The 16,876-nt window shown below is 41.0% G+C and overlaps 1 protein-coding gene across 5 annotated transcripts in view; it reads right to left on the bottom strand.

Moving 5' to 3' along the window:
• The window catches only part of LOC136425471 (RNA-binding protein with multiple splicing 2-like), a 150,053-nt gene that overhangs the window by 8,161 nt on the left and 125,016 nt on the right, over positions 1 to 16,876 (bottom strand). For all 5 annotated transcript variants that reach the window (XR_010754050.1, XM_066414354.1, XM_066414356.1 and 2 more), the window contains 4 exons: positions 5,253 to 5,307; positions 4,404 to 4,473; positions 3,188 to 3,390; positions 1,436 to 1,505 (listed from right to left, as the gene is read on the bottom strand). Coding sequence is in view for 4 of the 5 variants with exons in the window: in XM_066414354.1 (XP_066270451.1) it covers positions 1,436 to 1,505; positions 3,188 to 3,390; positions 4,404 to 4,473; positions 5,253 to 5,307 (398 nt within the window). In the remaining variant the exon portion in view is untranslated. The remainder of the gene's footprint in view (positions 1 to 1,435; positions 1,506 to 3,187; positions 3,391 to 4,403; positions 4,474 to 5,252; positions 5,308 to 16,876) is intronic.

The raw sequence follows: 16,876 nt of genomic DNA, 5'->3' as shown, positions 1-16,876 counted from the left end.
GTTCACAACCTTTTACAACTGAGATTTCTTAACTTCAGAGTGAGCAGAATGTTTAATAGTAATACCATCCTATACATCAAATACCAAGAGGGATTGCTGCATCAGAAAACTAAATCCGTTTCAAGGAGGAGAGAATTTTTAAAAGATCCCAAGTGAGACCGGCAAAGATGGAAAATCTGCCTTCCAGGCATCGAGCGCCTTAAACATGCTCCGTAGCGTCCCCCAGGAAAGGTGGGAATAAATTCGCTGATTGTGGCACGTCCAAAGGGACACAAAACAGCCTACTTGTCATGCATCCCGCCTCTCGCGATAATCCTTCCGAAAACTCTTTATGTAGATTCAGCGAAAACAATCGCCCTCGAGTCGCCCTCCCAACACGGGACCGAGGAACTTGGCGCTCCCGACCCCGACTCCCAATCCTGGTAAATGTCATCGGTGAGCCAAGTTGAACCCCGCTGAATTGAGCGTGGAATTTACAAACTATTAAGCACTCAAACTGTTAGGCAGGACCAAGTCAATTTGTGGGTTCATAGAATATCAAGTTTGAAGATTTGATTCATAGGTTTGGAAGGCAGGAAAGTCTGTACCTTGCTACACACAGTTTCAGGAGCAGACATGGTCAGATGCAAGTTTTCCTTCCAACCATTTCCTATCTTATCCTCTGTTCTGGAGTCAATTTTCAAAGCATTGGTAGAGGTTGAAGTCCTTTGAATGAGATGTAAAACTATCAGTCCTTAATGTTTGAGGAGAGCCACACCTCAAGAACTGACCACACGTATCCACATCTATCTGTGGTGGAACTGACCAGTCCCATTGTAAAACTTGTAGTTATCAACTCCAACTGATGCATTACGACACAAACACACGGTAATTTATTGGCTATGATCTACATTCAAACAGGTGAAGCCAAAAATAATTACTCAAGCAACTGGATAAAATTTTGAAACAGTCAGACATTTCAGACAGCATCCGCTGTCTTTTGTCAGTGACTAACGATAGGACTGGAAAACCAGGTTTTATACCAAAACTCTGAATTATAGATATTTTAATGAGGTTAAGACAATTTAGGATTTTATCCAGTTCCTTGAGTATCTATTTTTGGCTTATCTTACTACCTGGATGTCTAACCTTCATCAACGAAGCAAACAAGTTATAAGTATAAAAGCAGAAAGGCCAACCATGTAACTTTTCAATCCTTTCTTAATTATGTGAACTTCTTCCACAAAGTCGAATATTCTATAGCTATGAGGAGGGGAAAGCTGCAGAAGTACTGGGGCAAATGGGGTACTGTATGTTGCTGACTTGTTAAGTACCAGCACTATTATTTCAATCACTATGATTTGTAGTTCTTGTTTTCAAGGATGGTTTAATGTATATATTTTCTTTTGCGTTATGAATAAAGATTTAAAAAAAAACACAAGTTGTTTGAACTTACCGTGAATTCAATAAAACAGACGGGGGATCCCCCCTTGTTGTTGAGTCGCAGGCGGCTGAACCCAGGGAATCTACAAACAAACAAACAAATAAATAAACAAACAAATAAACAACAGCATCACCAAAAATGAAGTGCCACACTTGACACTTTGGATGCACCATTCTGATGCATCTGTCTTCAAGATTTCAAGAGAAAACCTAGATACATTTTTTTAACTATGGGTCTGTCCCTAGTGCTGAATGGTTGGATGTTGTAATGTTGATGCTTTCCGTTCACGTTACTCATCAAAAACCTCCAAAAAAATGTTTTATTAAAGGAGAAATGACCAGAAATGACAAGCACTGGTAGTTTTTCCTTTAATGAAACATTTTTGGGAGGTTTTTGATGAGTTAGAATTACGTGAACAGAAACCATCAACATTACAACATCCAACCTGCTAAAAACAGCTTGTACTTAAGTTTTTCCTCAATTTCTATTTGACAACAGAATTTTCATCTTCTTCTGACAAGGGAAGATTTTCCCATTCTCCAGATGAAACATTAAACAAACTGGACACCACAATCTACAGTTACAGATATGCAAATTAGCGTAAGATGAATACAACTTGTCACAAATTTGCAAATGAGGTTAGAGATTGACACACATATCAGATTATACATGCTCAGGCTTCACATAACGTTATCAAGTTAGAAACGATCGATTCCAGTGCATAAATGTCCAGTACGAAGTAAGAACGAGCACACATGCAGTCATGCCACAAGAGTGCCAGGGTGTGAAGCTGGCTGTGAGAGGCAACCTTACTGTTGCAACATCCCTAAGCTCTTTTGTCGGTTAAAAATGCTCTATTTTAGTCACAATTTTCATCAGAAATGATCTTCAGGATGCGAAAGCCAGTGGCAAACTTCGGCCGCATCAAGAGAAAACCTTATAAGGGCTTCCAAAAGTTGTCCTTTGTTTCCTTTAGGAAATTGATCGATTTTTGTGCAAAAGTAATGATAATCATCAGACCTGAGATAGAGCTTGTGACATGCAGTGTAGTGAAGTACCGAGAGAAAACGTCCTACGGCTCTTTTTGGGTCTCAAATTGATCATTTTTTTGTGTGCACAAATGACACAGGAGACAGGAGCTCATTTGGGGCCTAAAATTGATCAGTTCTGTGCACAGAAATGACACTTTCCAGCTTATCAGAGCTTTGGGATGTGTCGTACCTAAGCTATGCCCTCCCTTAGCTCATCTTGGGCCTACATCATCATCATGGCCTAAAATTGATCCATCTTATGCAAAACTGCTCATTTTTGGCCTAGAATTGATCCATTTTCATGCAAGAATATTGATTCTTGTCCTTGAATTGATTAACTTGTATGCAAAAATGCTCATGTTTGGCCCAAGATTGATCAATTTTTATGCACAAATGGCTTTGGGATGTGTACATGCAACCTGAGCGTAGAGACGTACTTCGAGAAAATGTCCCTTAGCTCGTTTGGCCACTTTTGAGGCCTAATATTGATCAATTTTTGTGCACAAATGGCATTTTCACGGATGATAGCTTCGGGATGTGTATTGTGTTGCAACCAAAGAAACTTCTTCTTAGGTACTTTTGGGCTTAGAATTGATCAATTTTTGTGCTAAAATCAAACTTTGCAGCAGATAAGAGCTCATCTAAGGCCTAAAAATTGATCATTTCTGGGCACAAAAATGACACTTATCAGAGCTTAGGGATGTGTGCATGCAACCTTAGCGTAGTGACATACCTAGAGAAAATGTCCCTTAGCTCGTTTTCGGTGACGTTTGGCCCCAGGTTTGCGACAAACAGGGTCGTGCATGGCGGGTTGGTGCCGGCGGTCAGACCCAGCGCCCGCGTGAGCCCCGGGGGCACGGCCGCGGTGGGGGGCGGTGCGAGAGTTGCGGGGTGGGGGGGTGGTGCGATGGTGGGGGGGTGCTGTGGGTGATGCACCTGGATAGTGAGAGTGCAGAGGAGTGAGTGTTAGAAGTGCACATGACCTTGAAATAACCTTGACACAGCTTGTAGCAAAGTGCAGTAGAAAGAATCACACCCAACGACCTTGAATAATCATGCAGTGACCTTGAAGCATTGTATTCTTAAATAAATATCAATCAGGTGACCTTGAGCCATCAAGTTCTGACCTTGAATAATCATATTCTTGAATAAACATCAGGTCATGACCTTGAGCCATCAGGTTGTGACCTTGAGGTACCATTATCTTTAATGAGGTCATTTTACACAGCCCATGAAAAGGTTCAGATTTTTACAATTGGATCATAAAGTTAATGAGCTTTTCATATGTCGGAGATTGGTTTTCTTTTCATAAAAGTGACTGTTGTAAAAATGGCCAAAGGTTCATTGCCTTCTTCTTTACTGCACAGGAATAGTGTTACTGTCTGGACTGGATAACAAAGTTCTTGGTACAAAACCAATCATCTTTTTAAAGCCGACATTTCAGTGACCGACTGTCACCTTTCTGCCATGTAACAGAACAAGTCTGAACAGCCCTGAGGAAGGTGACAGATGGTCATCAAAATGTTGGTTTGAATAAAGCACTTGGTTGTGTACAAAGGACTTTGTTATCCAGTGACTTACCAACCTGATGAAAGTATTCATGGAGGTTAGTCATGACCCATAGTAATCATCATTCCTGATTGATCAACATGGGTAACTCCTGACCCGTATATGCATGGGTAACTCCTGGCCCATATATGCATGGGTAAGTCATGACCCATATATGCATGGGTAAGTCATGACCCACATATGCATGGGTAAGTCATGACCCATACATGCATGGGTAAGTCATGACCCATACATGCATGGGAAAGTCATGACCCATATTTGCATGGGTAAGTCATAACCCATATATGCATGGGTAAGTCATGACCCATATATGCATGGGTAAGTCATGACCCATATAGGCATGGGTTAATAATGACCCATAACCAGCATTCCTAACCCACCTGTGTATGTAGAGCAGGGTGAGCGAACGGGTGAGCCAAGGCAACGGGTCCCAGCTCATACGCTGCCAGACTGGAAACAAACGGCACAGCAAGGGTTAGCAGCACATTCAGTTATATACAATGCAGCTATGTGCCTTAAACTATCTTTGACCACAGGCAGACCCATAGCCTCACTACCTACGTTGGTCAACAAGTAGACATGCTAGCTCTATCCCAACCCATAAGCTGCCAAACTGGAAACACAGCAAGTTGGTCAGTTACTTAAAGTCCCCACACCAGATGGTGCATAGGGCGGCACCCATCTCTCTTTCAATAGCCCTTGGGCACTCAGTACAGCAGGGGCTAGTCCATTGGTCCACTACACAGCAAGGGTTAGCATTAAAGCTAATACTTATCTAATAGTTATCTATCTAATTCATTTTGGAACTACAGTCTGTGTAGCACAGTGGCAGAGCATCCGGCTATGAACCAATAAGACCCAGGTTCAATCCCCAGTGGAGTACCCTGACATGTCCGGACATGCACCCAGACGTTGTGCCCTTGGGAAAGGCACTTAACACACATTTCCCATGTCCCAAGCCCAGCAGTAGGGTTTGGGTTGGCGTTAGGAAGGGCATCCAGCCGTAAAAACTCTTGCTACAAAAAAGGACTTGCATTTGATGAGGAGTTCTGGGGCTTCCCCATCCATGTGCAAGCACGTCTAACCCCCAGATGATGGGGAACAAAAGACGTTAAATTGGATAGAGAGAGAGAGAGAGAGTCATTGTACCAGCTTGAACATACATCTTTAACACAAACAATTAGACTCGAAAAAACACTTGTATGTAAACAAACAAACAAACGACTCACGGGTGGTGGGCCCAGGCCTCAGGTACGCCTGTGAAGAAGGCTCCTCCCAGCTCATCTGGAAAATATCAAATATCAATCAATCAATCAATCAATCAATCAATCAATCAATCAATCATATCTAACATGGTTCAGATTCTTATTGAATTGCAAAGGTCATAAATGGGGTAAAAAGTGTCATTCAAATTTGGAGAGTTAGTTTTCCAAACGTTTTACAACATTAATTTGATATCAAATATCAACCAATCAATCAATCAATCAACCAACCAATTATATCTAACATGGATCATATTCTTATTGAATTGAAGTCCTTAATGCTTGGGGTCAAAAAGTGTCATTCAAATTTGGTGAGTTAGTTTTCCAAAAGTGTTGCAACTTGTTATTGAATATACAGTAAATTCTAAAGCATGATTTTTCTTTGTCATGGTATCTACATTTACCTGAATCTGTATTCAAGATAAGTATAACCACCCTTCAGCGTAACACACGAGCTTCTGTATCTGTAAAGCTGGTATAACTGTTCTAAAGCATAACACACCAGCTTCTGTATCAGTTAAGCCAGTATAAACACTCTAAAGCATAACACACCAGCTTCTGTATCTGTAAAGCTGGTATAGCCGCCCTAAAGCATAACACACCAGCTTCTGTATTTGTATAGCCGGTATAACCACCCTAAAGCATAACACACCAGCTTCTGTATTTATATAGCCTGTATAACCACCCTTCAGCGTAACACACCAGCTTCTGTATCTGTATAGCCGGCATAACCACCCTAAAGCATAACACACCAGCTTCTGTATTTGTATAGCCTGTATAACCACCCTTCAGCGTAACACACCAGCTTCTGTATCTGTATACTAGTAGCCAGTATAACCGCCCTAAAGCATAACACACCAGCTTCTATATCTGTATAGCTGGTATAACCACCCTAAAGCATAACACACCAGCTTCTGTATCTGTATAGCTGGTATAACCACCCTAAAGCATAACACACCAGCTTCTGTTATATTCCTTAACCAGTATAACACACTCAGTATAAAACATCAGCTACAATATATTTCATTATACTTACTTTACACTATTTTTTGGGGTTCCAAACTTTACGCAACTTTCGTGACCTAAGTGACTGATTTTAAAACATATTCAGATATGCCTCAAACAATAATCTCCAAGCAGATCCACGCCGGGCGCGAAAATCGTAGTATGCTAGCCAGAGAGGGTCCAGTCATCCAGAGAAGGTTCAGCAGCCCGGGCTGCTGAACCTTCTCTGGATGACTGGACCCTCTCTGGCTAGCATACTACGATTTTCGCGCCCGGCGTGGATCTGCTTGGAGATTATCAAACAATACATCATTTTCAAGTCTCATCTTTCATCTAAATGAAGATTATATTGTCAGCAAATAAATGCCTTTATCCTGGCAAAATCACTAAATGTAATAACTAAGAATCAATAATAAACAGGGCACAGGGCGGCGCTTCATTGATTAGGGTTTATTTTATTGAAACAGCAACGCTGTAGGCAAGAATCGTCTGACAGCGCAATTTGTCACTCGAGATATCGGACGACGCGACTTCAAGTTCAATAACTGAGGATCTGATGGTAGTTCATCAAGTCTGTTGTTTATAGATCTTGAAGGATCAGAAGTCTTAAAATTGAATATCTTGAAGTTCAAGGTCTGAGGGGAACAGTGATGTAACAGGTATGTGTAAGATGCACAGGAAGTTTTACTTGGAATTGTTGCTTGTTTGTTTGCTCTGCATACCCGCTGTTATGAACCCACTAAGACACATGTAAGACCATTATTTAGTAATTGTAACCCCCCATCATGAGAGTGGAATAGTCCAAGGCAGCCTCGTTCTGAGAAAGACCCATGCTGTCATTCTATGTGTTGGAATCCTGGGGGTCAGGAATAAACCATGTAGCTCCACAATCTCTGTCTTGGCTACCTGTATCTGTGTCCAATGACCTCAACATCGGTCCATAACACCAGCCTTTGGGTGTTACACACCAGTTTTGTAGAGCAGTTACATGCTGCCTAAGACCGGACTGCAATGTTTGATCCACTCACACTGGGAAGGACCCATACTCTTTTCGATTAGTGTTGTGGGCTTGGGGTGTGGCTCTCCTCAAACACAGGACCTCCATTGAAAAGGACGTCCCTATCCAAAGTTAGGTACTCATTTTCGAATTCGAATTCAGAGTCGAGTGAGGAAACAGGTGTAAAGTGCCTTTCCCAAGGGCACAGTATTGGGGCCTGCTAAATATTGGAGCCCCAGATACCTATTTCATCTGCAGGACTCAAATAGAACAATACAGTGTCTGGAAAAGGACTTCCGTTAGAATTTGACAAACTAGATTTCAATACTCTACCCAGATACCCATTTCATTTTGCAGGGCTCAAATAGACCAATACAGTACCTTGAAAAGGCCTTCAGTTAGAATTTGACAAACAAGGTTACACATCTCCTATCCAGCTGAATTACAATCCCGGAGATTTGACAAACCGGATTGTCCCTCGGAGCCGAGTGAGGAACGGTTTTCCGATACCTCCTACCGACGTCCGCCTCGATCTATCCAAAACTAACGATGTCAAACCTATGAATAACACAGGAATCCATTTAGGAGTCGGATGGAATAACGGATTTATACCGAGTTCAGACAAGACCGAGCGTGCATCTATCCCACTTATAAAAGTGTGGCATCGAATGACCGAATGGCTAGGCCACGGCTGTCTCCAGCTTTAAATTGTTTTTCCGTCCCACTCATTGCTTGGGAGCCGATTTTTAAATTTTTATTGTTGAATTTGTCATCTTAAGCTTAAGAAAGTACATTTTCATCAGTTTTATCTCATGAAATTAATTATTTGGGAATGAAAGGGGTTGACTTTTCTTCCATCCCAACAAGAAAATTTCCGTCCAGAGGCGAAAGGACGAGTCCTGGAGACAGCCCTGGGCTGGGCAAGCAGACAAGAGATTGAGAAGTTACGGGTTCGATTCCTGCCGTTCCTTAATAGAAAAATTTCTACCGAATTCAGACAAGCTCTCAGGAAACCACCGAGCATGCATCCATCCTGCCTACAACAGCAGGGCTCGAAATAGTGGGTGCATGTGCACCCAGCGCACCCAATTTTGGAGCTGTGCACCTAATGTTTTACTGTGGGTGCACTGGTGCACCCAAATATTTTTGTACGGTTTAATGTGTCAAGGTATCACTGCACACTAGTAGACAGCATATTCTTGACATCTAAGTGTAAGAAAATAATAAAATCTTTGTTGTAGTACTTGTTTAAGATTTTGATGTTAGAATTTGAGTTTATTTCGATTTTGAAAGCTTCAAAATTGTGTGCCGAGATCGCGTGCCAAACGCGCATGAAGAGGAACAGTAAGGTTTGTCATTAGGTTTTGCTTACAATAGTTACTTTCTACTTAATTCTATGTGGTGCACCCAAAAATTTTTTGGTGCACCCAATTTTATAGGTTGGGTGCACCAGTGCACCTATTCCCAAAACTGAATTTCGAGCCCTGCAACAGTGTGGCATCGAACGGCCGAGTGCCTAGGCTAGCAGACAAGAGGTTGAGAGGTTACGGGTTCAATTCCCGGCTAGACGTTGTGTCCTTGGGAAAGGCACTTTGCACGACTTTTCTCACTCCAACTGCTGGTGTAAAAATGGGTACCTGACTTCGGTTGGGGTGGTAAAAGGAGAGGTTTCTTCTTCTTTACTGCTTGGCCTCATATCTGAGATTATCGGCAGTTTGGGCTCCGCCTTCCAATACTGTGCCCTTAACACAGTGGATTACAACCTATTTACTGAATATTATCTCAAAAAACATGCGCCGACATTGTTTCCTTGGGAATGGCACTTTACACGACCTTCCCTGGCAGTGGAGTGACACCCACTGAGCCCTTTGGCTAATCTGTCAAAAGTGTGCCAAAAATACACTACAGATTTGGTTGCCAATGTGCCAACATATACCACATTTGATCTCAAAAAAAAAAAAAAAGACAAAGAGTAACGGTCCCTTCCTTCGCTATAAATAGACCTCGCTTGAACAGATCTCGGAGCAAATGCCATCCGACAGACAAGTTACAGCACCTCCCGAACAAAAAATCAATTTTCATCAGACCTATATCGCCCGCAATTCCCCACAGTCATTCCGCCGCGATCCAGGTTAAAAATAGACGACCATGAAGAGGAGAGGAGTTATAGAAGAGCGAGGCTGGGAATATACAGGGCTCCAAATATCAACCTATAAACTACTGATATAAAAACTGACATTGTGAATGATAAAGAACCAACATTTGTAGTTTTACAGGTGAAAAAATGAAGAGAAGAAGACATTTTTATCGCAGCTTAAGAGCGGAGCTGGGAGATACAGGGCTCCAAATATCAACCTATAAACTACTGATATAAAAACTCACATTGTGGATGATGAAAATTATACCAACCAACATTTGTAGTTTTACAGGTGAAAAAATAAAGAGAAGAAGAGATTTTTATAGGAGAGCGAGGCTGGGAAGATACATTTAGATCTAAATAGCAATGTGCAGACTGATGATATAAACTGACATTGTGGCTAAAAAGAACTACAAAATTTGCACTCTTTTTCTTCATTTTTCAAAATTTGTTTGATGTATTTCTTTATTGACTTCACAAAAAGCAGTCCATTGAGGAGACCTTGGTAGAGATTCTGTCAGCATCTACGTGTATAGTGAAATTTGACTTCATTAAGAAGCAAACATAATTCATCGATTCAGATAAAATTGGGATAAGATTGGGAATTTAAAAGTATTTTGAGCCCATCGACAGACAATATGGCTGAAACATGAGACCATAACTCCATCGCTCCTGGGTAAGAAAGCCGTCGGTAAGCGAAGCTCGTTTCTTGAAATGATTTTCCGAGTCCAGACACGCCGGCTACTACTGCATGTTTATTGGAGAAAGGGCCGAAGGAAAGAAATTCTGTGGAACTGAATTCTTTCATCTAAAATACAAAGAGCTTATTGCGAACGTAAAACCACCGCGAACATTTCTGCACTTACAGAACATGTCAAATTTTTGATTGTGACATCTAAGTGGAAAGTGTAACAAATCCACAACTGTACCCAAAATGCCCTAAATTTACAGTAAATTTACAATAAACCGCTCCTTTGACAACAGTGGTGGTACATTTTGCTGTATTCATCATTATATTTCACCCATACTTAAGTATGGGCACAATATATTGTTTTATATTGGTCATGTTTCTTTCTCCTGTCAAATCTTCAAAGCGATTCATCTCAGTCATTTCTGGGCCAAATGAGCTGAAATTGGTATGCAGGTATAGAGTGAGTTGATACCTCCAGATCCAGACGTTTTTTTCTAGGTACTTTTTTCATGTTTAAAATGATTTTATTGAGTTTTTTCGGTCATTTTTAGACCAAAAACGCACATTACATGTATGTCCTGACCTTTCTGGTTTTACACCTAAGCTCCTCCAGCCGAACCCACGGATACTCTCCAAGCAGAGGTCGTGAATGGGCAGATCGTCACTGTTTTATCATATGCCTTTTTTTTTCGCTAGCCCATTCTGACCTCTGCCCCCTGTCGGACCGTCAATGGGCTAGCGAAAAAAAAACGGTATATGATAAAACGATGACGATCTGCCCATTCACGACATCTGCTTGGAGAGTACCCCCGGACTGATTACTAAGCGGATCGTGATCAGATCCGGATATTGACTTAAATTAGTCCCACAAGAGCTGGTTTCATCTCTCGGAAGGTTGGTAAGTTTGGAATTTCTTTGTTCGTCCACACCACCCTCCCTCCTAGTCAGTCTTGTCGACTTTCAGTGGTGAATTTGGGTGGTAACTGACTCTTTCCGTCGGACCGTTGTGCTCGAAAGATGGGGAGACAGTTCATCTACCATGCTCTGTTTCGATACACATCCGATGGCAGCGATGAGTCACCTTTAACACCGCTTTTGTGAAGCATACTCAGGGACATATTTGTAAGTGCGGCAGCTATAAAAGCGCCACCTGAATGAAACGTGGTGATAAAATATGATTGATGTTCATGATAACGACGTGTGAAGCAATCCTCAATGTTCCCGAGTGGTAAGCTGTACAAAACAAAGGCTACAAAGATATAGCCTCCATAGCAGGCCCTTTAGGGCCTTTTTGGGGGCTTATGATACACTTTTGCTGATGACTTTTTGTACTGGGTCAAATAGTTACCGACTGGCTGCACAAACGACCCAGTACAAAAATTAGTCGTCAGCAAAAGTGTATCATAAGCCAAAAAAAAGGCCCCAGCGAGCCTGGTATGGAGGCTACAAAGACCCATTCACAAGGTTCTAAGACATTTTGATGAAGAAATTTAGCAAGAGGATGAAGATGAACACAGAGGAGCGGGAGGAAAACTTGAATTACGACTATATTTTCTCCCTGAAACTGTTTGTATCATGGAGGAACAGACTTTCCCCTCAGACTCTGTTTTCACGTTGATCTTCACTTCAACATCATTCTTTAAAACGTGAAGAAACAACAAATTGGACAGCAATGCGTTTATTACTGGGCTGAATCAAAATTTTATCCAGTTGCTTGAGTAACTATTTTTGGCGTATCTTATTACCTGGATGTCTAACCTTCATCAATAATTGATGTTCATAATGACTTGTGAAGCGGTCCTCCTGGGGACTCGGATTGAAGTTTGATACATTTGGGAGGTAAGATTGCAAGTTATATGATCTGCACCGCTTGTGTGAACTTTGATGACTTCAAGTTAGATCGTAATTCAGACTCACAGTACATATTGTCTAACCCTGACCTGTATGCTTGGGTTGCAGTGTAATACATGTGGGGCATGTACACAAGATATTTATCATCAGTAACGCTTGTTGTGAAATATGATGATTTCAAGTCGCATCCTAATTCAAACTCACAGCTACAGTGTGTACAGGGACTGGGCTGACAGTTTGATATATATTTAGGACATGACACAACACGATTTATTTTCAGCATGCTATCAAAGTTGTTTCAAGTAAAATAATTATCCAGATTTACTCTAGATATTGTCTCAACCTCACTTTGAAGCTTGGGTTGTAGTTTTGTACAATACTGTCATTTAGATACGGAGGGAAAAGGCTGATGCAATTGCGTATTGTTATCCGCAACCTTTGTGCAATATGATAATTTCAGGTTATGTCGTAATTCAGACTTACATGTACACTAGGTATTGTCTAAGCCTGACCTGGAAACTTTAATGGGTTGTAGTCCGACATATATATGGGGCAGAAATGCACAAGTCATTATTTTCTGCAACCTTTGTGAAATATGATGATTTCAGATTACCTTGTAATTCGAACACACACACTAGAGATTGTCGAAGTGTGACCTATGAACTTAGCTTGCAGTCTGAAAGCCCTTTGAGAAATTGCGCACCGCAAAAGGGTCGAGTCGGGTCATGTAATCCGATCAGAGCGACGGCCGAAAAGGTCTGTCTTCGGCGAGGCTCTGATCGGTCAACACCGTTCCACATGAACTCTGTCGCAAGAAGTGTTGTTGTCATCGCCAAAAATAGTTACTCAAGCAACTGGCATGGATATAATTTTGAAACAGTCAGACGTTTCAGACGGCATCCGCTATCTTTCGCCAGTGACTGAGATACCGAATGCTGTCTGAAACGTCTGTTTCAAAATTTTAACCAAAACTGTTTGATCTTAATTTCTCAAACAGTCTTCCCAGTTAAGAATTGCTAGGATTGTATTCGTTTTGCCAGTTCATTTAAGTGACGCTGAAGAAGAGTGATGGATGGGACTCGAAACGTCCGGAATTAAATCTCAGAATTTTATCCAGTTGTAGAGTTTGAATTGTCCTTATATACAGTCCATGCCATTGCCATCCCTTGCAAGGAGAAAACACTCCTCCAATCCCTCATCTGACTTGTTTCAAACGATCGAGTCAAATTCCAGCAAAGCCGGATCAATACGAGCAATTGTCCGAAACAGCATTACCGATCGCGATCGGCCGTCAGAAGCACTTCCACTCTCGGTTTACATGTTCTGCGCCATTAGCTGTATCCGCTTTTAGCAACCACGGATTGAAATGTTTCTAGATGAGAAAACTTCAATGTTTTTTCGTCCTCTGTTGGTCTGTATTTTTTGTGTCTCAGCGTCATGAGGCATTGCCCCAGTCCTGTGAAATTGAGTGTTGAACATAATAATTAGATGTTTCTGCTTTTTGGAACCACGGATTGAACTGTTTCTAGATGAGAAGACTTCAATGTTTTTTCTTCCTCTGTTGGTCTGTATTTTATGGGCTTCAGCGTCATGAGGCATTGCACCAGTCCAGTGAAATTGAGTGTTGAACATAATTTTGCGGATGACAGTAAGTGTTTCCGTGAGATCCGCAACACAAATGACTGTATGAAGTTACAAGAGGACATTTGTTCACTGCACGACTGGAGTAACACATGGAAGCTGAGTTTTAATCTATCCAAGTGTAAAGTGTTGAGATTTACTCGTTCCAAGTGTCCTATCACTTACAACTATCACATGTCAGGTTCATCTTTAAATGTATTGGACAACATGTCTGACCTCGGTGTCACAGCAAAATCGGACCTTAAGTGGGACAACCACATTGTCAGTACAGTAGCTAAAGCAAATTCATTGCTTGGCTTTCTTAAGCGTACCGTAGGCTTCAGTTCAAACTCTGACATTCGGAAAGCGTTGTACCTCTCCATTGTCAGAAGTGTACTGGAATATTGCTCACCAGTTTGGAGCCCTACGTCACGTAAGCTAACAGCCCTTCTTGAGGGTGTCCAGCGGAGGGCATCAAAATTCATTCTTGGGCCTTCCGCAGGTCACCTCGACTACAAGTCAAGACTGTCTAGCCTAGGCTTGCTACCTCTGTCTTACAGAAGGGATGTATCCGATGTCATAACATTTGTTAAGTCCCATGCAAAGGTGTTTGACTCGGATGTAGCCAGGCTAGCTAACTTTCCTACAAGAACGCCCCGTAGTCTTAGAGCATACATGTTAGTTCCACATAGAGTAAAAACTTCAACATTTGCGTCCTCATTCATACCTCGCTTTATCACAATATGGAACAGACTTGATGCTGTAACTAGAGGGCTAGGAGCAAGGGCGTCAAGCGCAAATGATGTGACTACTTTCAAGAGCAATCTCATTTCATTCATGAGAAGCAGGTTCCGCCAATCATTCAATTTAGAAGACCCCTGTTCTTGGTTACTTGCATGCAGCTGTGCAACTTGCGTTGCAAACAGGCCCCGCTAATTTGTAATACTACCTCATTATTGTATCTTGTGCAGTTTCTTTAATTTATTTCTATCTTTGTATTGTATATCTTGTTAAGTTAACTTAAGTTGAATACCATGTTGATTCATTTATATTGGTCATTTATATTGTATTATTATGTTTTGATATTGTGTACAGTTTGTATGTTTCGGCATGGCGGCCTTGAAAAGGTGACCCCTGCGGGGGTTCACCTGTTCCGCCATGCCTTCCAGTTTTGGAGAAGTGTAAATAAATAAATAAATAAATAAAATAATTAGATGTTTCTGCTTTTAGGAACCACGGATTGAAATGTTTCTAGTTGAGGAATTCAGAATTTTTTCATCCCCACTTGGTCTGTGATCAGTCCTTTTTTGCTCCAGTAAGGCCTAATATCAAATTGAGCATTGAACTTAACAATTGGATGCTTTTAGGAATCACAGATTGAAATGTTTCTAGTCGAAAAATTCGAAGTTTTTTCATCCTCACTTGGTCTGTGATCAGTCCTTCATGTCTTTTCTTTGCACTTGTGAAATTGAGCCTTGAGCTTAGCAATTAGCGCCAAAGACCATGATGAATTGCTGGATTGATGACAATGCAGAAATTGTTTCCGTCTTAAATTTGTAAGCATCAACATGGTTTTTTATTTTATGGGAAATCTGGTAAAATCTGCTTTTAGGAATCACAGATGAAAATGTTTCTAGATGAGAAAGTTTTTTCAGCTTCTGTTGATCTGTGACGCCTTTTTTTGCACCAGTGAGGAATTGCACTTGTGAAATTGAGCGTTGAACTTAACAATTAGATGTAAATTGCTTTAAGTAATCACGGATGAAAATGTTTCTAGATGGGAGGTTTTTTTCACCCTTGGTCTGTGAAATGTAATTGATGTCCTTTTTTCACCAGTGAGAAATTGCGCCTGTGAAATTGAGCGTTTGCCTTTTGTGATTAGGCCCAAACACCTTGACAAATCGCAGGATAGGCGACAATACGGAAAATCGTTTCTACCCTTGTAAGCATGGAGGTGGTTTATCACATTATTGGAAACCCGTAAAATGTAGATTTTACAGCTTTGGCTTTAAGTGTGAGACCGATGAAGGAAGACTTTTAAGAAGGAAGAATGATTTGTGAAGTGAACAACTTAACAGCTTGAGAAAATAATTTGATGACAGTTTTTTATCATAAAATTTACCCAGCTGCTCATATATATGTACAAGCTTTATAGTTTATTGGAAGAAAACAATAGATTTTCAATATTACATCATTTTCCTTCCCAATCAAGCAACAGTAATTTTACAGCTAAGATAAGCAGTTTTTCAGTTTGAATGACGACATAACTTGTTAACGAAGCCATCAAATACTGTAACTTTGACAAGCGTTGGGGAAGATAAATATCGTGTGGTGCCCCTTTTCCTACCTCATGTATTACACTTCCACCCAAGTCACCCAGATCACCCTTAGACAATATCTATGCAAGTTTGAGCTAGGAGTTAACTTGAAATCATCATATTTCACAACTTCCCCTAGCTTTACAAATGATAAATATCGTACAAATGATAAATATCGTGCCGTGCCCTTTTTTTTCCTCCCTCGTGTATCATACTGCAACCCAAGTCTGTGGGTCAGTCTTGCACAATATCTAAGTGTAAGTCTGAATTACAACATAACTTGAAGATGACAAGCATTACAAAATTAATGATAAATTTTAGTGTTCTGCCCTTTTTCCTCCCTCGTGTAACATACTGCAACCCAAGTCTGTGGGTCAGTCTAACACAATATCTAAGTGTACGCGTGAATCAATTTTAAGCTGTGATAGCAGTAGTCCTATTTCAGAACTTTGTCCAGTGATGTAGACTATATCGGGTATGTTTGATGCCCTTGGCATAACAGATATATCATACTGCTGGGGATGTATTGATTTTCTAACCTTATTGCTCTCTGTGTAACTAAATTCTGCCTTGAACATCACTTTCTCTGCCCTCTGGCATATTTATAGAGACTTGAGACTTCTGCATGGTTTCAAGGCAAGCCTATCTGTCATGCTGTATGAAACTTGGTACTAATTTGGAGCTTGTTCTTACAACACTATTGAAACTGGTGTGTTATGCCTTCAGGCATCTTTAGCAGTTATCTATTGATTTTTTAAAGTTAAGCTTTTCTTTAAATCTACCGCCAATTCAGAGGACAAACTAGTGTGTTACGCCTTGAAGCAGTTTGCCAGGTGTGCTATACCAGGGTTCTAACTTATTTTGGGAAATATAAGCACTGGTGCACAACCAGCACACCGGGTCAACCCTACTCTTATCGATAAGTGTGCTGGGTTCTATTACGTTTAAGGTTTGACGCTTGAGGCTAATGCC

Source organism: Branchiostoma lanceolatum, chromosome 19 (assembly GCF_035083965.1).
Source record: "Branchiostoma lanceolatum isolate klBraLanc5 chromosome 19, klBraLanc5.hap2, whole genome shotgun sequence".
NCBI classification, from domain to species: Eukaryota; Metazoa; Chordata; class Leptocardii; order Amphioxiformes; family Branchiostomatidae; genus Branchiostoma; species Branchiostoma lanceolatum.
The sequence above is the reverse complement of the archived record's forward strand: the minus strand, read 5'-3'. Positions and strand labels throughout refer to the sequence as shown.